Genomic DNA, 25,993 nt, shown 5'->3' with positions numbered 1-25,993 from the left:
TTACACACTATTGTGGTAGCGTGCCTTTTTAGATGTAACCTGTTGCTTGAAGTGAGTTTAAAAAGCTCATTTCTCTGCTTCAAGTGTCCTTGAGGGTTGTTTTTAAAATAGCCTATATTAAAAGTGTAATCAAATAGAGAGTCTGAGGAAAGGGACTTTTATGTCAGCTTACATTGCAGCGAAACAAAGAGATCATCCAAGGACATGAGAACAAGGGAGCCATTGAAGGTTCAGCTCTCTCACAGAGACTCTCTGGCTTTTTTTTTTTTTTTTAACAAGAGGCCTCCAGGCACAATACCACGGTTTGCATGGGTCAGTGTCTCTGCATTGCTGGATGTAATTGTTTTTGGACTTCCTGGGAGATAAACAAGATCAGCAGGGGCCTGGTTGCATTTTAATCAATGTCTTTTTTTCTAAATGTGTTTTGGAAGGAGACAAGGTTTTAGTGTTTAAAGCATGTGTTCTCAGACTTTTTGTAGCCAGGGATATATTTTACTGTAAAATAAATTCCACACACCCCCTCAGCACAAATTTATTGCATGAAAATTATTTGTACAGTAATATTTTGTCTATTTGCTAGAGCCATGGAGCTTTCTGTTGTGGAACTTTCCACTGACAGAACATATTAAGTCCAATCTGATTTTATTTATAAGCCTACTTTTGAATTATTCAGGTTTGGATTAAACCTGTTGAATTCAATCAAACCAATCAAAGCCAGTCAAACACTATCAATAATAAATATAATAACTTTGAAAATAGTAGGTTGTGATTTCCTCCAGTGTAACAAAATTTGACAAATTGTAGACCCATGGCTATGCTTCATGGCCCCCTGGGGTTCCAGGACCCCATTTTGAGAACCACAGGTCTACAGCAAACAGATATAGAAAAGGCTATATATGTATATGAGTAGAGTATTCAGAGTGCTATGTGTGGGTTATTATATGATCTGGTATTTGCATATTTTTTTTCAAGTGAACATGTCTACACAGTCTAACTCTGTTCTGTGAATCAAAATAACGTGTGTGTTTGTGTGTCTGTGTCAGGGGACTGTTTTGGTTCACCAGTCATGTGGAACACCTTACAGCAAAATATGCACTAGGGCTGGGCGATATGCACAAAATCTTATATCACGGTATGGATCATTTCATATCGTGAAATGATATATATCAAGATATATAATCTATACAAAATAACTGCATACATTCATAACTGCTTTTTGATCATTCTGTGAACTTAAAACCAGTGAAAGGCACTTTTTCTTTTCTCCTTTTATTTGGAAGTGGCATTGAACAGAACTATCACAAATGAGAACAAGAAAAATATGACTATATCAAAATGGGAACAATATGAATACAAAATCTAAAAATAAACATTAAAACACTATTCAACTTCCATCTGACAGAAGCACCTCCCTTTTTAAGTACAGGTTCCTCATCTTTTAGCTGATGCCTGTTCTGAGTGTTGCGGGGAGTTTCACTGTGTCACTGTGTCACGCATTCCCCTACCTTTAACATGCAATTGTTGCTTTTTTACCTTGGGTTTTTTTATGTGTCCATCAATATTTATCGGTCGAAATATCCAGGCCACTATATCCTACAGCAGATGCTCATTTTATACCATTAATGTGAATTGGATTGTCATTATTGGATTGTTCAGACATCACAGCAGCTATGTTTACATGTACATTAATATTCCAATATTAATCAGAATTATATTCTATATAATATTCTAATTAGTACTGAGTCATGTAAATGCTGCAATCCGATTGCCCTGTTCAGATTAAGACAATATTCTGATTCCCCAAATTCCAATTCCCACCCCTGGAATTAGGCCTGTTTTAATCGGAAATTTGTTGCATGTAAGCACTAATCCACTGAAAGGAGATATATGCGCATGCTCAGTCCACAAGGAATTGTGGGTGCTAACAGATGCTTAGCTGTAGGCTAGGTGTTTAGGGAAGGCAACTCAGGCATACTTAAAACATCCATGTATACAGGAATATTCCGATGCCTGGACACATATAAACACCTTATTCGGAATATGGCTGCAGCCCGAACATAGACCTTAAACAGAATTTGATGTACATGTAAACGTAGCCACTGATTACTGATCAGGTTTCTGCTTCCACTGTCCTTTTCATATGTTACACTTGAATTATATCACAAGCTTGATCCTCACAAGGTACAAAACACAGCCAAGAACCGCAACACAGGAAGTGGTTGTTTGACTGACATTGCACTTGGCCAACCATGTTTACTACTACTATCCGTTTCAAACCAGATATTATTAACCTTTAAAGATGTGATGCTAGTAATTGGCACTTGTGCTTGTAAGATCTGGTAACTCTATCTTGCTTCAAAAAGCTTATTGTGTCAGTGCTTCTTAGGTTTGTTTTCCTGTTGCTTTCCACACAGAAATGTAAAGAGCCACTCAAATTCTAACCTAATAAAATTCTGGAGCTGTAGCAAATATATTACACTCTCTGTGAGCCATGGACGGAAACTCTGAGGCTGAAATTATTTGATATATGATAAGATATTTTTACAATATGTATCATAGGTTTGCTAACAACAAAAGGCCAGCAAAAGAGCAGTGTTGCATTTAAATGTAAACCTTAAAAAAAATTTGCTCACTGATACTTTTATTTAATGTATACACAAATAAAAGGAGGATAAAACAAACGTTAAATGTTTTAACATTTAAAGATTTAAATTGGTAGAATCATGAAACCATCAGCCTCTTCCTTAGTTTGTACCAGCATGTATTTAAAAAAAAAACACCCACAGTATCTCGCATAAACAGTCAATTAATTCCAGTGAATAGGTCAACATTCACGTTGAATGGGTACCATGGAAAAACCCACTGCTTTTTGTCTTGGCTTCCCATGGTTTTCAAGGGTAGTGTGAGATTTGTACAGCTGTAAGCTGTTAAGTGTGGGGAAATGTTAACTCATTTGTCTGTGTCATGACTTAGTGGCTTTGCAAATGCCTAAAATGACAATATTTAGGACCATTTGTAGAATAAAAAAAACCTTCAGACGCAAGAGACAAATAAAATCTATAATGCTGATTAATGTTTCCTTTGGCCAGACATGACTCGATAAAATTTTTTACCCTTTAATGGAATATCTAGCTCGTAATGTATGAAAAGTGTATTCCACTCTTGCCGCACCTCGTTCTCTCTGTGTCTCCAGGCGAGACTCGTGACATAAAAGCCCTTTGTATAGTTGTGACTCTGTGTGTTCCAACTCGTTCTCCATCTCTGTCCTGATTCTAATCACATCTCCAAACACGGTGCCAGATCCTCTGAGTAGCTGCGTACATTCCCTGGGGAGTCTTTGTTTGTCCACCCCCTGGATGCATTCCAGAGAAACAAGCACTTTCCCTCAGTGCCACCTCTGTGTTTGGACAGCAGGAAGACAGCCCGGCATTTACTGGGATACGTTGTGTAGAAGAACTCAAAAAAAAAGGAGGCTGTCTTAGGTGAACCAAGGGTTAGCAGCATGCATTTTGCATATTGTTAAATACATATGATTATATTTATTACATATATTTATTACATAATCATTCAACGATTATTCAGTTGCACCTGAGGTATGAGGTATGAGCTGCAAGTGCTGTTCTTTGGCAGGTAAATACATGTTCAGAAGTGTATGATTCAACTGAGATAGGAATTTTTACTGCTTTCACACAGAGCAATGCTATTTTAAATCCTAGTGCAAATCTGTTTCATGCATTTATCATGTCATGTACATCAACACTTTTCTGTAATACAGATCTTCAAAACTGTATTCTGCTAAAATCACATTGGCTTAGAAACTTATTCTTTACCCTGTCTTAAGTTTTTCGTTTAGTGAATGCGTACAGTATTTATATTTAATCATTTTATTATATTATGTAATTTTTGATGAGGTTTTAAAGAATAAGATTTTGCTTTGTACTTCCATTCGTCACACCTTCTCTGTCTGTTGCTTTTGCTCACATTCTCACATCTATATTTAGTGTTTGTTATCAGCCTGTTCAGCAATTCACACACTGTCCACTCCTCTCCGTCCCCATCCTTTTTTTGTCTAGCGTCCATTTTGGGTCATACTGATGTAGTGATGGTTTATTCTGCATCAAGCATCTAATATATAACTTCAACCAGCAAGAAACAGTCTCCAGTAAATTGTGTATTTGAAAGATGTTTGCTTGTTCAGCATTGTTTGCAGTACAAAATAGAACAAAGTGGTTCTTCCATACAGATTGTGAGTTATTTTTATTAAAAATGGTCACTCAGCTATTCAACTGCTTGATCGCCAAGTTATACCTCTATAAAAACATGAAGTTCGGCTCATACTGATTTGCTGCTGAACGATCATAAGTGCCTTCGCTGTCCTGTTTTTCTTCGTAATGAGCTCCCATGTGTTTTTCAGCTGACTGTCATTACAACTGTTAGCAAGTTACAATTATTAGCATTACATACATTTCTATGAAGGTTCATAGTAAAAAAAACAAAAACAAAAAACATCCATATCATAACCTTATCTGTCTGTGTATGTGATATAAAGCTGGCCATTCAAACAGTTCAGTGCTATATTCAGATTGTGTTTACACACCTGCCAGGAGGATTGTCACTAGTTCTTCTTCCTCTTCACCAGTAATACATCACTCTGCCTTGGAAAAGTACTGCTAAGTGCAAAAAAGTACAAAACTTTTTTGGATGCATGGTGGGTTTTTTGCATCCAAAAAAACATATAGTAAAAGTATATGGTTGTGCTGGGGGCTTACTGGCTTCCGCCATGTTTTCTTTTCTGAGCAGACTGAGAGAAGGGGTGTTGGGGAGTGTCTATAAAAAAGACTGACAGGAGGCCCATGTAAACTCAGACAAGCAGAACAGCCCAGACTGCAGTATTCCAATCGGGTTTTCTCAGCCACATGATACACTTGTGCTGAGGCCATGGCTTCAATATTTTTTTTTAAATCATGTTGTACATATTGTCCAGGGTATTTGTTCTAGTAAGAAAGAAAGAAGAATGACTATTGCACCTTTAAACACCTCTAAATGAAGGGACCAGTTCACTTTTTTATGACTTAGACCCTTCACCTTATTGACCTGATGATTTATACCTAGAGACTATTGAATGAATATATTTCATGCAATTGTTATTATCTTTTTGTGAATTCCCTCAGGCTAAGCATGATGGCGGAACAGATGGATCAGGGTGATGATGTGGGGCTGGTGATCCCGCCAGAGACCAGTGACCTTCAAAAAGAGGATGAGGCACACTGTCTCCAACATTTCAGACAAGGCATCATGTGAGAAAAACCCCCACACAAATGCCCGCACTCACTATAATACCACTTCTTCTTTTAGTCAGATGTTCATGACTTGGAATTTTCTAGAATGATATGGTACATCCCTGTTAGTCATGTCAGAAATTAAATCATACCTGCTGTCTCCTCACTCCTACAGGCCAGAGCCTGTACCACACTGACTGGTTCTGCAAAAAAGTCAAGGCAAGAGCAGCTTAACATAAAACTCCACAGTAAAATCCCAAGTGTTAAACACCTGCAGTGACTAATGAACATCTAAAGCCAGACACAAATACATACTGTAATAGTGGGGTTTTGTTGGGTGTATACCATTCGGCCTTTTGGATTTTGTCATAAACCTCATGTGTCTGTCAAATTACAATATGGATGAGTTTTCAGGGTGTTGGTACTACCATGAAGCTTCACTGAGGACAATGACTGACTGTTGATCATTCCTAGACTCCTTGTAAACACTCCCAAAGCAAACTACAACCCATTGGTTTGTTTTGCATTAAAAAAACCATTGCCATAGCAAACCGTCTTATTTTAGTCATTAAAAAAGCAGAGTGGCTTTATGAGACTATATGAGCTTAAAGGATCACTTTCAGCTCTTTCCTTATGAAAAACCTATGACATGACTATACACTTTACTCATACGTTCGTTAAGAGCTCTTTAACGTTCTTTTTTTTCAGTCAGGTTTTATAACTTTAGCTTCTTAGTAGCACAGAAGGGAGAATCACCTTCCCTGAATCAATGTAGAGCGTTTACTGATAATAATGTCTCTGTTTACAAAAAAAAACTCTAAAATTAGCAAAAATATTAAATTCAGTTCAATTGGGTTGTCATACACAACTTTATTATTATAAATTATAAATAGCAGGACAAAACACATCGTCTCTAATGACTGTTTTTGTTTGATCACGTAGTGACAACATTAAAGTTTGAATCATAACCTTAGTCCTGTCCTGGAGCATTGTGTCATGTGTAGGATGTTTTTTAAAGGCTACTGGGACTTAATGTCTCAAAATGATAGATTTAATGTTGTCGTGCAGAGAAATGTAGGAAAAAAGCTGAACCAGCCAAACAAATTATCTATGGGTACTAGCTAGAGGCATAGATGTAATTTGTTAGATATAATTAATTATATACTGAATACATCAAAATATTGTTCCGTTCAGAAGGCAGTTGCCTGGGGCTGTTATTATACAGACATTTTCATGAAACATTTGACAACCTAATCCTTAGAGGAAGCCAGTCCTATTCAGACTTAACAAATATGGTGATAAAAACAGTCAATCTTCTATAAAGATGTCTAAAACCTTGCTAGCTCTATAAGCGTGATTTCCTCACATGCTGATTGTTAAGCTTTGATGCTCAAATAGGCTTAGGAAATAATACACAATGCAAGTTGTATTACTTATGAACACAAATATGCTACTGTTGATCAAAACACAATCGTTCATATTATCTAGGAACTGGGAAATTCCTTCACACAGTGAAATTTTGGCATTTTCTGCCATATCTATCTCTGAAAGCTACAGGTTTTCCTGAACGTTGTTGAACAGCTATGTGCCGTAGCGAAATGCACATAAGTCTAATCAATTCAGTTTGTAATCAAATATCGGCTGTCAAAATGTCCATGATGCACTTGTGTCACAGTGAGAATGGAATCTTTAAAGGTGCAATAGTCTTTTTTTTTTCTTGCTAATAATACGAATAAGCTGGAAAAATATGTAGAACATGATTTAAAAAAAACAATGGTTTAAGCCCTGACCTCAAGACAAAAGTATAACATGGCTGAGAAAAACTGTTTGGAAAACTGTGTTATGGTCCAGTATGTATGTTTGTGTTTACGTGGCCCTTCTGTCAGTCGTTTTATAGACAATCTTTCACACCCCTTCACTCCGCTCCCTGCTAACATGCTAATAATGCAGCTTACCGCTCATAAGAGCTTATTATGAAGGAAAAAGGACTGACTGCACTCGTGACCATTCTCATAAATCATTATGAGCCAGATTTTTGTTTGTAGCGTTATATAGTGTGCTTGACAGCCCTTGCTAATGCTCTATCTCTAACGCTAATGCTCTATCTCTAGTTAGCACGCTAACTCTAGTTAAAACCACAGCTTCGTCTTCATGGGTGGGAAAAGGGGGTGGGCTCAAAGAGTAAAAACTCATTATTTAGCTTATTCAGCTCCACCTACTTTACCGTTAGAGATCTAATCTTGACAAATGTTGAACCTGTAAATAAATGTCGCATACACAGTGTGAAATTATGATATTAAGCAAAACAAGCAACACAGTAAGTTCTTTTTTTCGTTAATACTATTTTTAATACTAATAAACATTTAAATGATCAATTATCGTGACACAATAATGTAATATCGGCACATCCCTAGTCAGGTTGCGTCCATGACACACAAGAGAGAGGATGAGTGAAATGAAAAGGATGTCATGGATGGAAATGAGTGTAATGGAGGCGTACAGTGTATTTCAGTAGCCTGAAAGTGAGCCTCATTAGGAAGGAAAGCACCATCTTCCCTCTGCCTAAGCTCACAAAGACACAAAGAGCTTGTGATGATAGAGAGACCGAGTAATCACTGTTTGAGACCACACAAGGACCACCTATACTCCAGTGAGCCAATGTGGCAAAACACGCTACATCAGATGTCTCAATTTGGTGAGAAGGTTTGCACAGTCTTGTCCATTTTTAACCTATTAAGGTACATCAGGATGAAATATAAATGATGTTTTCCTGCTGAGCTGATTAGCTGCCAATAGCACACTTCTCCCATTATAGATGTGGGTATGGATGATTTCTGGTTGTCAAGATATATGACCAAGATGACCCTGTCCAGGATAAAGCAGTAAATGCGTCACTCAGGGCCACGTGAGCACCATATACAGTATACGCTCTCATTTTAATGACTGAGGCCTTTATTTATCCTGCAAGCTTCAGATCTAACACCTGCTCCAGCCTGCAGGACAGTAAAATAAAGCTCACTCCTATGACTATTTTGTTCCAATACACACCTATAGTGTGTTGCAGCATCCTGCATGTGATCATCGCTCATGGTCATCTTTTGAAGGACATTTCGTTAAAAATGCAAAACTTTAATAAACATGTATAGCAGTACTTTTTGGGGTGCTATGACAGTCGCAAGGTTGTCAGTTAAAGTGATAGTCTAAGAGCATTTTTACACTGGGTCTGAATACTCGAGTCCGTACTCAGTCCGTACTCGTTTGGGGATCATAATCACAGGTTTGCATTCTCATAGAAGAATTTTTCTGGACCATGGCTCGATCACGCAATTCCGTATATGTCACTTTTGTGCATTCAGGTTTGTAAAATGGGAATCACTCAGGTTTGCTGTTGTTTTCATTATTTTCCTCTACTACAAATACATGCAAAAGTCACGAATCATGGAGCTTTTTGGATGCATGGCTTGTCGTGAAGGAATACCTGCAAAAGCATAAAAGAAGATTTCTCTTGTATAAAAGAAAATTTTTAGCCAAGCAGGCCAGCATGTGATTTTTTTTTTTATTATTTTTTTTTTTTATTGTGCAATACTCCCACTGTGAGCACTCACACTACAAAAGTGAGCTAATAACATTGCTCCAGTCCAGTGAATGTCTGGATCTGTATATTAAAAACTATAAGAACACTTTCCCTGGCATCACAAAAATAGAAACAATAAGTAAAGTGACAAAGCTTGCACACCTGATGTGGACCATGCTGTGGTTTAGTTGAAGTAAACCCCAGATCACTGTTTTTTTTTTTTTTTTTTTTTTCCAGTAGGATCAGGACCTTAAAAATAACTAATCATGCCAAACTCAGGTCTCAAAAATTCAGGGAAAAAATGCAAGTGTGAAAGCTACCTAAGTTGATAACAGACTATTTATAATATTTTAACCAAAAGTTCTACCTTATTATTATGTAATTCTGCTGAAAACATGAAGACTAAAAACTTTCACTGACTGATTCTTGTGGAGAAAGCATGATTTGCTATTTTTGAAAAGATCAGCAATAAGCTGGTAGCTGTATTGACCTGACAAACTTTGCAGCCCCAGTTTTGTGCTCCACTGCCTTTATATAGTAAACCCAGTCTCCACTTTTAAATAAGGAATCCAATAATATTTTGTTTCAAAATATTTTGTTTAAAAAAAATTGTTGCCACAGACAAAAATAGTTCTTGCCATAAACGTCAGTCTTTGTACAGACACACTGATGACTCAGGATGCAGGATTCTAACCTTTTCTCCAAAGACTGTTTAGCTGCTCCATTGCAGAATTCAGATCATTCTCATCACAACAACTTTATGACAGTTTGAGGCCTACTGCTTCACTGATTCATTTGCCTGGAGGTGTGTGCGTATGTGCGTGCGTATGCTTGTACTGACATGATATGACATGTACCAATAATATTTCTCCCTCTCTTATTTACTAATTAGGAAGTCACATATTGTGCATGGCTGTCAAACTCTCATTTCTCACTGTGGATGTCAGTTTAGACAAGACCGAACTGAGCTTTACACATGTTTTCAGCAGCTTTGACACATTTCATGTTAGTTAGACTACAATGCCTGGTTGCACATCAAGTTGAGTTTTTCCAAAGGATGTATGGCAGAGGAGCCCGACTGTGGTCCTGGTGATTTCCCTGCTCCACCACACCTACTCAACTTGGTCATTAACTTACCCCTTATTTTCATATTTTAGTATGTTAGAGTCTGGAACCGCATAGCTCACAGCTGTAAATGCTGCCAGAAGTCATCTTATGAAGTGTTAATACTAATAATAGTACTTCTTTAGCGTACTTTGTGTTAAGGAGTGGCAAACATTATACAATTATCTATAATTAATTATGATAACTATGTAAACGTTATTATATTAGGTATCTGATGCAACCAGCTACAGGTCCAGGTTCATCTTGCAGCAAGCCACTCTCCGGTTTTTTATCACTACTCACACAAATTAACAGGAAAAGTGTAATGTCTTTGTCATTTGATTTATTATTTAATTAACTACAAAATAAATATTTAATCCACAAAGCTTTTAACAGCAGTGGTCCAGTAAGAACTGGTAATGACAGGAACTGAAATAAATAGAGTACCACTTGATTGGATTTAGTTGTGTTGTGCGTTATAGTGTGTGTATGGTTGGCTGTGGGTGGGTTGGTGTGTTGGTTCTCTGTGTAAATGCACGTGTTATTACTGTTATTACTGCTTATAACTAGCTATTTATGTTTTTTATGTTGTACATGATGTGGTAGTGAAATCATTCCACTAACTACTGAGAGCTCCAGACAGCTGATGTCAGATATTTTGTCTTCATGACCTACTTTGTGTAGTGCAGTTTAAACCCTACTGTGGTTGATTGTGCCATTTTTTTTTCCTTTTTACAGTTTTCATGGTTACGTTACTTTTATTGCAGCCTGATTCTGTGCTTGTTGTCAGAGAGACTCCTGTTACTGAAATCAGTAAAATACTTCATCATCATAGATCAGAGTTTCTCAAACTGTTTGCAATTAATTTTAACTGTAAAATAAATTCCATGGCACCCCTCAGTAAAAAATATTAGTATTAGGTTAATTAGGTTATATATTAGTATTAGGTTAATATTAAAATGTGTACAATAGTATTTTGGCTACTTATTGCAATGGGAATAAAATCTTTGCACTAACAGAACACATTAGTTCAAGTTAGCATTATTTATATGTGACTTGTTTTCAAGTTATTGAGATTTGCTTTTAACCCTAAACATTCAAGTGACCAGTCAAATAATTTAGCTAATAACTAAAATATAACTAATATGGGGGCATGGTGGCCCTGTGCATGCAGAGCTTGCATGTTCTCCCTGTGCTTTGGGGGTTTTCTCCCCCAGTCCAAAGACATGCATTGTAGGCTGATTAGCATTTCCAAATTGTCCGTAGTGTGTGAATGTGTGTGATTGTGCCCTGTGATGGGTTGGCACCCCGTCCAGGGTGTCCCCTCCCTTGTGCCCCGAATTCCCTGGGATAGGCTCCATTCGAGCCTCCATGTTCATCCTTTGTTAGCAGCAAGCTAGCCAACTAACTGTGATAAGTGGTTTATATTTTCTTCCTTAAAACAGCAATCTGTATAGTCAGTGTTATAGATTTAAGAAGCTAATATGTCTGTATGTTAATTAATTCAAAGCAAATACTTGTATATTCAGAATAACTTCTTTAAAGGTAAGAAGTTTTTTTTTTTTTACTCCTGATGCTGATGTTGATTTGACTTCATTCGCTGAACCCGTAGGAACTCGGAGGAAGCTTGGGGAGACCATCTCAAATTCCCGAGTAGGAATTCCGTATTGATGGGGCATTTTCTTTGGTCTTTCCTGGTCGGAGGTTGGGAATAATGGGTTACCATTTTTAGTCAAATGCAGCATATGCTTCAAAGGATCCCACTCTGAGACGCATGACCTTGGAGCACGGCCAGTAAGACATAGCATTTCAGTGCAATTAAAATCATTATAACTTGTTCATACTGGCCAGATGCCAGTACTGAGTTTATCTGTACTGATTCTGATTAATTTAGTGTTTTATTAGTACAATATGATCATTCTTTATGAGCAATGGCTTTATTGTAGCACTGAGACCAGTTCTCTGCTACCCAGTGTTGCCTGGTATTTTGTTCTATGAGCAAACAGTTGAAATATCTTCTGCCTCTTGAGCAGATGTAGTTTGGCAGATGAAGCCAGACAAGTGCTAATGACTTGGGTAGTGAGTGGTGTTTGAGGAAGCGATATTTGCACACTTTGCAGCCAGGGATGAGCAATGCCTTTGGGGTTAAAGGCTGTGCTTCAACATGCTCTATTACCTATACACCAGGGCTGGATTTGCATTCCTGGTGCATAAACACAAAATTCCACAAGCAAAATGGAGCTTCATTTCTGTACTCACATATTCAAATATTCTGGAAAGAAACACTGAACTGTTCATTGTGCGATTGAAACATGGCTTCTCAAAACAGCCCTTTTGATTACTTGGATTTGTGTAATCTTTTTAAGTAAAACAAATCTTTTCATAGTAAAAATTGTAAAAGCAGGTTTTTTTCTAGGATGTTTGTATTTATTACTTACTTTCGTTTCTTCTCTTCTTAACATTTTCTTTATGTGATGTACATATCACTAGTACAGACATGGTTATTATAATATTGTTTTATTGGCTGATGCAAAAAGTCAGTGCAATTAATTTAGTCATATATATACACACATGTGCATATATCCATGTGACCGTGTGTGTGTGTGTGTGTGTGTGTGTGTGTGTGTGTTTTATTAGGCTGCAGCTGATAGATGATCTCTCATATGAAGATGTAAAGAAATGCTATCGGGGATCTGTGAGTACCATCTATTCTTTCCTTCACCCACACAATTCCTTGTGGTGTCAGAATGAAACTTAAGTACTTTCCATTATGGTGAATATTTCCTGGGCATGAAACCAAGCATTCAAACATCATTCAACAGTTTCCTTTCTTTCAGAACTGTGCTATTCTGCTATTTGGTGTGTGTTAGGTTACGGTGTGTGTACATGGGTTTGTGTACATGTGCTCTGTTCAAGTGCAGGTGTTGTTGCAGTTATTGCTGTTTATACATTTGTTTAAGTAGGTGTTTATTTGTGTGGACATGAGTCCCTTTTTTATTTATGCCACACATCTTGATGAAAAGAATTTGTGGCAGTGAGCACCAGACAACTGACATCAGACTGTTTGTTTATTTGACCTAGTTCATGTAGTGCAGTTTAGTTCCTGCTGTGGTTGATTGCTATAATAGTTTTTTTTTGTTTTTTTTTTTTATGGTTATGTAACTTTTCTTGCAGTCTGCTTCTATGCTCATTTCACATCAGAGAAGCTCCTATTACTGAAGTGAGGCATTGCTTCAGGAATCAAAAATGTAACAGCAGGTTTGATGCTTCTGCTTAGAGCACTGCCAGTAGGACATGCATTTCAGTACAAGTCTAATCATCAACAGTTTCCTTTATCCCACCAGTGTGCTCTTCTGCTGTGTAGCATTTCACATGCTCAGTTGATTCATTTACATGGTTAAACATTAGGGAGAGGAGAGCAATAAACCGCACTGGTGGTGTTCAGTAAGGTTTTTATCAAGTGGAAATCTCTGCTTGTTTCCAGTTGAGATGCAGGTGTAAGACTTTCCATTCCTAAAGGGTGAAGATGAGCAGATTAAGGATGTAGAGACTCTGGGATAAACTGGAGTGGAGGAATGAGCTTTGAGCTCCCAAAGAGCTGGGAGGGAAACCATGTCGTGGAGTCTAATACAGCAGTAAGATGGTTTTGGAGTCAGGGAGATTTGGAAGGTGGATCAAGGTGAGGAAAGAGGTCATGACTGGTATTAGGGGTGATTTGGTATTATCTTTAGGAGAACATTTGTCAGATATATCTCTAAATGACAGAATTTTTCACATAACTAATCTGAAAATGCATTTTCTGATACGTAATTGCAGAAATCAAATAAAATTTTATATTACAGGGTGTCCTCAAAGTCAGGAACCAATGAGAGTAAAACTACATGTACTTAATTTTGTGTTTATTATTTACACACATTCACCCTTACGCTCTACGCATTTTCTCAGCCACTGTATCATGTTTTTGCAGATTTTGCTCAACATGTTTGGATCAATATATTTGCTCAACATAGTCCCATTGGTTCTTGACTTTTCAGACAGCCCGTAGTGTTTTTATATAAGAGGCTTCTTCAGGCAAAATTGTACAATGAGTGCACTTATCTAATCATTAACTTTAGCTGAATACGTTCTGTATAAATGTACAGGGTGTCCAATAAGGCTAGCATCACAGGTTAAATGTATATTTTTATCTATTTAAAGGCCATGATGTATCTGAGCAAGGAAGAACAAATCTGAATAGTTCCACTTTCAGAAAATCAAGGTCAGTTTGAAGGTGCAAGTATACACAAAGAAAATGCGGAATGCTGAACATTTGTGTTATTGCGCCATGCAACATCATTACTCCGTCTGATTATTGACCAGATATTAGGTCTAAATTTGTGTATTGAGAAAAAATGGTGGGCATATTGAGCAAATCCTGTAAATAAAAGATTTCATTTTGTCATTTATTCATTTTTTCTCCTATCATGCTGGACTTATTGGACACCTGTATAGTGGTGATAGAGATGACACACAGAGTGTACCAAGAGGATGTCTAGTTTAATCCAGAATCCAAGCTGGACACCAGCTGGATTGAAGCAGGCAGGCAAAAGGAGCGCTCACCATCTAACCCAGCCACCCTGTCTCCCCTTACAGACTGTCAGCAAGTACAACTCTCAGTACCACAAACTTTTCCAGAACATTCCCAAAGAGGAGATCCTCATGAAAGGTACAGTATGAGGTTTACTGTCTCAGATGTGTGTTTCTCATTGCGTGGGGCCTGCTGGTTTGGCTATAAACATACTTGATGTTGAATCTGTTTCAATCTACAACATAGTGTTGAACAGGTTTATTTAACTTGTCATGTACGCATATATCAGTTACAGTACACACTAACAGAAACATAAACTTCTAGTCGTTACCGCAGTGCGTTTGTTTTGGCAGCTGTGGAGTCTGAAACCACTTCATAAGAAGGAAAAATGACCCTAATTACATTTCTGCCTCAAATCTTAGTGTACTCGTGTGCTCTCCTACGGGACATCCTGCTGCAAGGACGACTCTATATCTCCCGCAACTGGCTGTGTTTCTACGCTAACCTGTTTGGCAAGGACATCAAGGTTAGCTCTGGAGGGTGGGAGTAGAAGATTGTGTACTTTTACACTAGGGAGAATAGTTTCACTTACACACACATGCTCTACATATGTTCTACTGAAGCCATAAATTTCACTTTCTCTTGAGCGGGTCCATGTTAACCTGAGGTCTAAAGTTTTCCTGGTTTAATACAATAGGTTAGAAATTAAGAACTGAGATAGAGTTTGATGTGGGTTACCTGGTGTAGGAGCAGCTCATCATATTAAAATCTTTTTTCTTGACTGGTACAGATGGTAGTTTAAAAACCCAGTAATGCTTGTTACAAACCTTCACTTTGCTTTCCATTAATCACTGTTCCTTTTCATAATTGTTCTGAATAGCACCAATAGTTATCTTTTTCTCTTCTTATGTCCTATGCACCCTTTTCATTCCTGTCCAGGTTCATCCCAAAACACTAAAAAAAAAATCCATAAAGAAAGAGGACAGAGAAAAGGAAATCATGTGCTTTGGGTGTTTTCATTTTTAGGTCAAAATCAGGATCCACATTTATTAAACCTTCTCAGAGGAGATCACTGACCAGTTCTTTTGCTTGGTCTGATAAATATGCACACAGGTCACTAGAGCACAGGGCTCATGACCCAATCACAAACCCAGTACATCCTAAACTCTTGACCTACTGCTATCGGTAACTTTGTCTGTTTACTCTTCTGCTGGTTTGATCTTTATTTTGTTTCAGTGGACATAGTTACATGACAGTTTTACCCCCTTCTGCCTGATTTGAATGTGCTTTAACTAGGAAAATGAGATAACTAGGAAAGTGATGAAAGGAGTCACAGTGAGAGAGACTGGAGCAAAGTTAGTCATAATATTAATTTTAGTGTGTGTGTGTGTGTGTGTGTGTCTGTGTGTGTGTCTCAGGTGGCTATCCCTGTAGTTTCAGTTCGTCTGGTGAAGAAGCACAAAACAGCTGGTCTGGTCCCTAATGGCCTCGCCATCACTACAGACACCAGTCAGAAGGTACTTTCAAATACATAGACATACATTGTACACCTACATTTAATTGTATGTCTGTTTGTTCACAAACCAGATTGTGCAGTCAGTCTAAATGGAGCCACAAAGGAGCCAATGGAAATAAATGGGACAAGCAAATATCAGAAGGCATACACAAATTGTGCAGTGTTTAGGGTTCAAAGACACATCACAGTAGATAAATACTAGCTGAACTTCTGGATCACTGACTTTTGTTATTGTCGAACATGGGCGTCTCTGTCATCATAATTATTGCTGTCATAACAGAAACAATATTTATGCATTAGCTATGATATAATAAACCATTTTTGGAAGCTGAACACCTCAAGATGAAGATATTATTTGCCATATTCATATAATTATTAGCACTGGTTCTCAAAATCTGTGTCTAAGATCTTTAACTCTTTCTCTTTCTGCAGTATGTTTTTGTCTCACTCCTGTCTCGGGACAGTGTGTATGATGTCCTCAGGAGAATCTGCACCCATCTGCAGGTAAAATAAACATGCACATGTGCAAGAGCAAACACACAGTCAGAATATCCCATATGCCACGTCTCTAACTCATATACACCATTACTGGATGCTTTTCTGTAGTAATGTTGTTCGTTGATATGAATCGTTTTTTTAAGTTCACGCATGTTGCTATGATGTAAATTTTGGTGGAACTTTGCTCTGCAGGTCAATGGTAAGAAGAGTCTGAGTCTAAAGCAGTATCTAGAAGAGCCAGGCTCACTATCAACTGTAAGAAACTTTACTAACTTATCCTAACATAACTAACTAACTTATCGTATCCTAAAATCCTAACTTTCTGAGTTAGGATTCATTTAGAGCACAACACTGTGTTATATTCATACACTCACCCACTTTATTGCGTTTCATGTGTGTGTCATGTATTTATAGAACATCCTGCTACACTTTACACAGCACTGTTGACTCAGTCCAGGTTCAGTTTGCTTTACTTTGGCAGAAACTGTTGACTCAGACAACGATAGCATGTGTGTGTCTGTGTGTGTAGATAGATAGATACATACATACAGTGTCAGTACTGTAAACGTACAACCTAATCTCTGTGAAATTGGGATTATTACTTTTTTGCTCTTCCGAAAACCATTTTTGTCCAAAAATTAATCTCCACTCTGAAACACATTAAATTTGTTTAGGTTAAAATATTTATGATGTGATTAGCAGTTGTGGTACTAATTTGTTGGCTGCCTTTTTTTTTTCCCCATGAGAAGATAGCAGATGTGTGCTGTGTTAGTGCAGTTACAATGGTGTTTAATAGGATAAAAAATTAAAGTGATCTCAAATAAATAACAGACAGGTTTCACTGTTAGCTCCTAAAAACAAATAAGTAAAGGTTTTTTTCTCATTCACCAGTTTCCAGTGAATTTAAATGTCTTATTAATGAGAAGTCCAATGTAGAGGTAGTGGAGACTGCAAAGATAGGCCTGAAAGTTCCAGGACACAATGCAGCTACACAGCGCAGTTTTGCTGAACCGTTTATGAGATGACAAGCATGGCGGCGTTGATGGCGGTATTAGCAAGTAAACTGAAGCGTTGGAACTTTATCTGTTTGAGCAGAGTGTACAGATGATAATATGAGAGGAATGAACAGATTAAAGGACTAAAGTGCTGCTGCACTGCTCTCTTCAGTTAGAGATGAAGCATGTGCTGAATCCCACTTGCACCACTGTCAGCAGGTAGCTGAATGGCATTGTGGGTGATGCAGGAAACAGTCAACCCAAGTAAAAATAGACCAGCAAGTTCATGAAAGAAGTTTAAACTAAAAAAGTCTATTCAGACTTTCATGACAAAACAAATCTTGGATGCCACTGAAGATCACGTTAGATTTAATGGTTAATATGCAAGTCGGTCAGTGTGAATTTTTCCTTATTAACCTAAATGTAACATATCAACATGTTGCATAGCTCAAAAGCAAAGTTGCAAAATCATCTCTGTTTCTTAGTCTCTGTGCTCTCTTTGTCTCTCAGGATGAGTTCCCAGTGGCCAGCGCTTACCCTGCAGTGTTAAAATGGCGCAGGAAGCCTTCGGTTCCATCCGTCTCCTCCTCTCTACCCGATCTGTTGGGAAATTCCACCAGCAGTGCTGGAAAGCCTCCGTTTGCAAGTGAAACTCAGCTGCAGGGTACAACACACACACATTATCAGACTATCATAGTACTGAGCATGTGATGTTCTTTACAAATCATACAAAAATTTATATGGATGCCCACTTGTTTATTAATAATTGTCAGTTATATTTTTCATATAAAATTGTAAATAAACAAAAGGTTTTAGAATTTTGAAATATTTAAAACAAAGTAAATGTTCAATATCTTGAATATTCAATATTCAAGATTCTGCACTATTTCCAGGCCCCTATTTAAATGTAAGCAAATGTGTAATATTGGCCATGTTAACTGCTTTATACAAAAGGTCAGATTTTCCTCAAGTCTAATCTCTTCTACTGAAGCATGCGCTCAGATGATGCTCTAATGGATAAGTTTTTGTACAAACTTGTGGAGTTCAGTCCAGCTCGAGTGCACACTTTCATTAAAGTAAAAAAGAACATACCAAATACTACAATACTCTGAAATGTATATAAATATTTCAGAGATTCTACTTTTCACTCAAGTCGTTGTCAATAATATAATTTGTAGTGAAAATTGTATTAAATTAGAAAAGAATACAAAATTGAAACATTTTCACTAGTGCTCTCAGACTTTTTGACCCCACTGTATGTATATGTATTTAATTTCACTTTGATTTGCTTTATATTATTCATATCTTTATTCCTAGTATAATACTATCCCCATGATTGTACTGGTTTACATTCAGTCAAAACACAACTGAAATACTTGGTATTAAGTAACCAGACTATTACTCTAGTGATGTAGGCTTCCATCCGCCAAGAGCTGAACATGATTTCACAGTAATTTGTGTTTTAGCACAGAACTCACATACTCTGTTATCGTGTTAAGCACCAGTTCAAATATTTACAGTATTTAAAGGAAAGTAAGTAAAGACCTTAAAATGATATATGCCGTGTCAAGGCTAGAATTTGTGTGACACTCACATACAGATCCAGAGATAGTAAGAGGAAAGTATATTTTAAAAAAAGGTTGTATGGGAAAAACGAAGTGAGGTTGTCTTTACACATATGATTTTTTTTTTTCTTTGATGAGACATGCAGCAGTTTTACCAAAACATCTTCACATGCTTGCCATTAGAAATTGACTTTGATGATTGGTTTTCATACAGCTGGCAGAAACCTGGAAAGAGTAATAATTACAGTTATCACCTAGATATTTAGGTAACTATAGTAACCAAATTGTAATGTTATATATTACAATCTCTAAGTTACTATGGAGGTTTTTAACCAACAATGCAGAAACACTCAAGGGTTTGACTGAAAATGCTGGAATAGAGAAATGAATGCTGAAAAGAAAAGGGAATCATACCAAAATGTGAGGCCAAAAGTTTACATGCACCTAGGCTAAAGATATTCAAACTCCTTACATTTCATTTTACCATACATTTCTTTTGGCAAGTCAATCAGGGCATCTGCTTTGTTCAAATCAGAGGTCATTGTAAAATAATCAATTCAAGACAGATTTATTTCAGCTACATTTCACTATATCAGAATTCCAGTGGGTGAAAAGTTGACTGTCTATTTAAACAGTCTGGAGATTCAAATTAACATCCAAGGATGAAAGACCTTTGGTCCAAACAGTTCAACTGAACCCCAAGACAACAAAGACAACAAAGTAACTGGTGAAGGAGTTGGAGGCACCAGGTGCCAAATATGTACATCCACCATTATGAGAGTCCTACATCGCTATGGCCTGACATGCTGTTGCACACAGAAGAAGCCCCTATTCCAAGTCCGGGATTAAAAATATCCAGACTGAAGTTTGCAGGTGATCACCAGTCTTTTGGTCAGATAGAACAAAAATTAGACTGTTTGTTTGGTCTAATGATCAATATTATGTATGGAGGAAAAAGGTTGAGGCTTTTAATCTGAAGAACACCATCCCAACTGTGAAGCATGGGGGTGGCAGCATCACGCTGTGAGGATGTTTTGCTGGAAAAGGTAACTAGTGCACAATAGCATCACGAGGAAGGAGGATTATCTGGAAATACTGAAGCAACACCACAAGACATCAGCCAGAAAGTTAAAACTTGGTCACAACTGGGTCTTTCAGCAGGTCCTAAGCATACCTCAAAGCATGTCTGAGCAAGGAGGTCCACAAATCTGACTGAGTTACACCAGTTCTGTCAGGAGGAATGAGCAAAAATTCTGGCAAAGTACTGTGAGAAAACATGTGGAAGGCTACGCCAAGTGTGTGATTATGTAATTAAAAAGCAATGCCACTAAATACTAACAAAGTATGGAAACTTTTGACCCCAAAATCTGATATAGTAAATAAAAGCTGAAATAAATCTGTCTCTTAGCTGTTATTTTGAAATGACTTCTTATGGAATTAAAGTAGATACCCTAATTCACCTTACACATGTATGGTGACAAGAAATGTGTGGAGTTGTGAAAAATTGAGTTTGAATGTCTTTAGCCTATGTGTATGTGAACCTCAACTGTAAAACCTGAATACGAAAAAAATCATAGTAGAAATTTCTGATATACATAAACATACTTTATGGTCCTGCAACTCTTGCACCAGATGTGTTAGTTTAAAGTTTTAATTTTATACATTAAGATATTTTTTTCTGGTTTGTGCTTTTCAGAGAGACGTCTCGAGGCTGAGAATATCCTTCTGACTGAGCCTGTACCAGAACTAGGTCACATGGAATATCAGCTTCTCAAGTTCTTCATCCTGCTGTATGTGCCAAAATCAAATCTGCTCCATCCCAGTATGTTAAGAAATGTTTGTAGATCATTACAGATAAAAACCATTCAATTGTTGTCAGTATGTTGTGTCTTTTGATTTATTGTATGTGATATTGCCCTCTATCGGCCAGTCCTGTGTCTGTTCCAAATTTGCTTTTAAATATATCACGCACTGTGGGCCTCACGTCTCCAGAATAAGGATTTATATCTTTTACTGCAAGAGTTCACGCATTTATTTTTCTGTTTTTAAAAGCAGATTTGATTTTAGGATTAGGCCTGTTGCCTAATTAGTGAAAGTAATCTAATATTCAGGTTTGTGTGTGTGTGTGTATGTGTATGTGTGTGTTTGCAAACCTTTGCAGTATTATACTGCTGATTATGTCATCCTGTTACCTGGCCTTCCGTGTGTGCAGTCTGGAGCAGCAGCTCTCCTTCCTCAACACACAGCCTACGTTACCTATGAGAGAGAGGTGAGCTCACACACTCTCACACCTACTAAACAAAACCCTCAAACACCTACACACACCTGTAACATCTGCGTGCTTATGTACACTCACTGGCCATTTATTACACACAACTATTATATAGTCACACATATAGAGTCATATTCAGTGTTGGCAACTGAAGTCCAGATGCAAAATTTACACAGGGAAAGTGCTTCATGTTCAGAGACTTGTCACGCACATGCTTAGTCAAATTTTCTGGGCTCTCCATACAGACTATGCAAATTGTCTGCATATAGTGTACACCTCACACCAGATCGTTCTTGAGTAGTAGAATCCGAGATGGTGTTTTTCCACCACCATTCTTAAAAACTTGCTTTTTAAAATTCTAATGGGAGGCTAGAAAATTGCCAATATATTGCTGCGTGAGTAGAATGTGATTGTAATTATCACACTAATTACAGCAAATTTGGTTTAATTCAACAATATTGCTTCTATCCTCATTATTCAGCAGCTTATAAAATAGCACTTGATCCAGCACATTTATTTATTTACTTATTTGTTTGTTTGTTTATTTATTTATTTATTTATTTTTAAATGAAGCTGAATAGAGGTTATGTACTTGTAACATGCTCTTTTGAGTAATAATAAAATAGTGCCAATTTTTTGGTTAGTTTGATGCTCACTCTTGTAAAGAAAACATGCCCATGATTTGAATGAAATGCTGACCAAGCACTCATCTGCTGTGCTTATGGCTGAGTTGTTCAGAATTTATTCATAAAAAAATTCTGCTCCCAAGACAAGTACTGTCTTGCCTTAAGATCTTAAGATGCTGTCTCCTCCAATGCAATTCTATAGTTTTTTTGAGTGTATTTACAGCCCAAAACATGAATATCAGCATGACATATTGTGGTTACATCAAACTGTCAAACAGTGGCATGAACTTAACACTCCTCACTTGAGTGGATATCACAAAAGAAATTAAGTTAATGCGCTTAAGTAACTGAGACACACCTACATTTTACGCGAATTCCACGTATGAGGTATTAACTCCTCACTATGAAAGCATAACTCAACTCTGAATATGGCTCTTAATGAACTATATACACTCACTACACACTTAATTGGGAACAGCTGCACATCTGCACATTCATGTAGTTATCCAATATTTACACTCGCTGTCCACTTTATTAGGAACACCTGTACACCTGCACATTCGTGCAGTTATCCAATATTTACACCCGCTGTCCACTTTATTAGGAACATCTGTACACCTGCACATTCGTGTAGTTATCCAATATTTACACCCGCTGTCCACTTTATTAGGAACACCTGTACACCTGCACATTCGTGCAGTTATCCAATATTTACACCCGCTGTCCACTTTATTAGGAACATCTGTACACCTGCACATTCATGTAGTTATCCAATATTTACACTCGCTGTCCACTTTATTAGGAACACCTGTACACCTGCACATTCATGCAGTTATCCAATCGGCCAATCATGCAACAGCGACATAATGATACAGGTTAAGAGCTTCAGTTAATGTTCACATCAAACATTTTTCAATCTGCTTCCAATCTTAATTCAATCAGAAGTGGAAACCGATGTGGTCTTCTGCTGTTGTCGCCCATCCACCTCAGTGTTTGACAAGTTGTGCATTCTGAGATGCTTTCGTGCTCACCAAAGTTGTAAGGAGTGGTTATTTGAGTTAGTGTTTACTTATAGTCAGCTCGTACCAATCTGACCATTGTCATCTGACCTCGGTCATCACTGAGGGGTTTCTGCCAGCAGAACTGCCGCTCACTGGATATTTTTTGCTTTTCTCACCATTTTGTGTAAACTTTACAGACTGCTACAGTCTGCTGTGTGTGAAAATCCCAGAAGATCAGCAGTTTCTGAAATATTCAAACCAGCCCTTCTGGCATAAACAACCTTGTTGTGAACATTAACTGAAGCTCTTCACCTGTATCTGCATTATTTTGTGCATTGTACTATTGTCACATTATTGGTTGCTTGGATAATTGCATGAAACAGCAGGTGTACAGGTGTTCCTAATAAAGTGACTGGTAAGTCTATATGCACTATGTAGTGAATAAATAGATACTGGTTTCACTCTTGAGTATCAAAGCTCACATGCACTATGCTAATTTGTGTGTGTGTGTGTGTGTGTGTGTTTACAGGTAACACAGGTTTAAAAACGGCTTTGCTCTTGTCCAGTGTAGCCATTAGCAGATAGAAAAGAATCACTTAGTGGAGTCTTGGACAGAATCTTTACTGATCCACTACTGACCAACAGCAGAGGAGGAAAATAGAAAAAAATGACACTTCTGTCATCTGTTAGTTTCTTGTCTGGACTGAACTTATTCAACAAATAAAGTAGGTCTTCGGTATAAGCTGCAATGTAATCTCACTAAGGAGCAGTTTGCTGATGGTGCTAGTTATCTGACTTTCCCACTATGGGAACTCTACGACATCATCCACCAGCAAGACCGAGAGACCGAGGACAATCGGACACACTGTCACTTCCTTCATCGTTCTTCAAATGTCAATCATTGCATGAGACTCACCAGTGAAAGACGGTCATAGTGCCAGTGAGATTTGTTTGTTTAAGAGAGATGTTTCATGAAGGTCTTTGCTTTGGAAAGTACATAGTGATGAAATGCATTTCAGGTAAGATGAATCATTTCACCCACAGAAAGATGGATTTGTCATAATGCTACAAGTGCCTGGAAGAGTGAAACGACTTAAATGGATGAAGCTTCAGTGTGTAGTCAGAGATGTGTGTTCTGTTGTTGGATAAAGAAGGTTTTGTGTGATTCAGACTGTTTTGGGAAAGCCAATTCAAAATTATAGGGGCAGTAATGCCACTGAATGGACATGAAGCATGTCATTGTATGATTATATGCCTGTTAACTTTGCTTTTGATTTACTACATTCTGCTGTAGGAAGAAGCTGCATGTAGTGATGTACTTGAAATTTCAGAAGACATAGGAGTACTTAGTTTATTGAAAATGAAAAGCACATTTTAAATGAGCATAGGTGCAATTTGCTTTCTAGTACAGATTTACTATATTTATTTGTGATATTTTGTACAACATAGTTTTTTTTTCTTGAGAAGGATATATACTCACAGTGTACAGCATAGTTTTTTAACTGTCACACCCAGTTAGACCTCATTGACCAATAAACGGTTTTAACCTGTTCCTGTGTATGTTGCAAATTTTTTCAGCAATGCATGAATGATTATACAAAAAACTGAGAATCCCAATTCTCTGTCTCTGTTTGGACAACTAATTTATTAATTCCTATTTCTGTCTTTTTAATAGTCAGGTCTTCAAGTTGCATACATACAAAGGTGACTCAGATAAAGGTGTTATTTTCTGTGGAGATCGTTATTTTCTGTGGATCGAAAGTATAATTACTGCATATACTATGTCACTGCATTCTCATCTTCATGGGAAAAAAATGATAAGATATTTCAGATGTTTTCTTTATTGTGTGTTTTGTTAAGCATGTCCTTTAGGGGGTGCTGCTTCCTCTGGTTTGGAATTTAAACTGGTTCTACCCTCTGGCTAATACTAAGATTCCTACCAATATTTTGCAAGAGCTTGTAGTCTAAACCAAAGTTATGTTTATTTTCCGTCTAGTAAATTTCATTCTTTGCAACCATATTGCACTGCTTACTGCCAAGGCTAGTTCTAGGTCTGTTCCTGTAACATTATGTCTCTGACACATGAATACCAAATATGCCAGCAGGCCATTTTCTGGTGAGAAGGAGAACAGTTTTCTGCCACTCTACTATTCTGTAACAAAACCATTTATTTATACTATTTATTAAAAAGCGACCATAATAGCAGACTGGAGACCTTAGAGTTTGCACGAAATTTGTCAATTAAGTTTTCGGAAAGTCATGGGATCTTTCATTAGCTTCTAATATGATTACACTCAAATGTAGTTACTTTTGGTTTAACATGAAAACAATGGGGAAAAAACATGCAGGAGTTGGTTTAAAGGACAAATGTGCAGGCAGAATTCAGTACCTCAGCTCTAAATTTGCAGTATTGTGGCAAATGGAATGTACCAAAAATACTTTTCTGAAGTGATGGAAACGTCAAGGACTGTTTTTGGGTAAAGATGTATAGGAACCTTGAGCAGTGTTTGTGCTATACATGCAAAAACACACGAGGGAGAAGTGAAAGAACACACTTCCATGGTCATATATAACATTCAGCAGGGTATTTAGTATTTATTTAATTACTTTGTTGGGTCATTTCTAATATTTTTTCTTCTCTTGAGCTGTGTTTTTTATTATATGCTGCATTGACTTTAACATTCCAATCTGAAGGAGACTAAAGAAGCCCAGTTATAAGTCAAGCGTGTCCAATTAGAAAGCTCAACTTAATACCTGTCATTACAAATGATGTGTTTTATGTTCTGTACTCTAAGATAAGAAGTATCTTATTTTATACAATTTCTAATGGCCTTTCAGTTTTTCAACTTTGTTACAGGTGTAGTATTAAAAAGAAGTCAAATAAATTGCTGTTTTGAGGTTGTAGGGTTCATTGGATCACAGGATCACTTAATCTACTGATAATAGTTTGATAGTTTGACTCACAGATGCTTAAACATAATACTTAAATACATGAC

The 25,993-nt window shown here is 37.3% G+C and overlaps 1 protein-coding gene across 3 annotated transcripts in view; it reads left to right on the top strand.

Moving 5' to 3' along the window:
- LOC113530155 (GRAM domain-containing protein 2A) overlaps positions 1-24,548 on the top strand; it is a 32,172-nt gene extending 7,624 nt beyond the window's left edge. The window contains exons 2-12 of one of the 3 annotated variants that reach the window (XM_026919956.3): positions 5,172-5,297; positions 12,595-12,652; positions 14,590-14,662; positions 14,947-15,050; positions 15,943-16,041; positions 16,473-16,544; positions 16,731-16,793; positions 18,044-18,197; positions 20,795-20,888; positions 21,260-21,367; positions 23,527-24,548. In XM_026919956.3, the coding sequence (XP_026775757.2) occupies positions 5,179-5,297; positions 12,595-12,652; positions 14,590-14,662; positions 14,947-15,050; positions 15,943-16,041; positions 16,473-16,544; positions 16,731-16,793; positions 18,044-18,197; positions 20,795-20,888; positions 21,260-21,367; positions 23,527-23,530 (948 nt within the window). In that variant the 5' untranslated portion in view covers positions 5,172-5,178 and the 3' untranslated portion in view covers positions 23,531-24,548. Of the gene's footprint in view, positions 1-5,171; positions 5,298-12,594; positions 12,653-13,476; positions 13,637-14,589; positions 14,663-14,946; positions 15,051-15,942; positions 16,042-16,472; positions 16,545-16,730; positions 16,794-18,043; positions 18,198-20,794; positions 20,889-21,259; positions 21,372-23,526 lie in introns of those variants that run through there. The other 2 variants (XM_026919957.3, XM_053237115.1) reach the window with 2 other exon arrangements.
- Positions 24,549-25,993: the final 1,445 nt, after the last annotated feature.

This window comes from Pangasianodon hypophthalmus, chromosome 9 (genome assembly GCF_027358585.1).
Source record: "Pangasianodon hypophthalmus isolate fPanHyp1 chromosome 9, fPanHyp1.pri, whole genome shotgun sequence".
Lineage (NCBI taxonomy): Eukaryota > Metazoa > Chordata > Actinopteri > Siluriformes > Pangasiidae > Pangasianodon > Pangasianodon hypophthalmus.
Note: the sequence above shows the minus strand (reverse complement) of the source record. Positions and strands in the feature narration are given on the sequence as shown.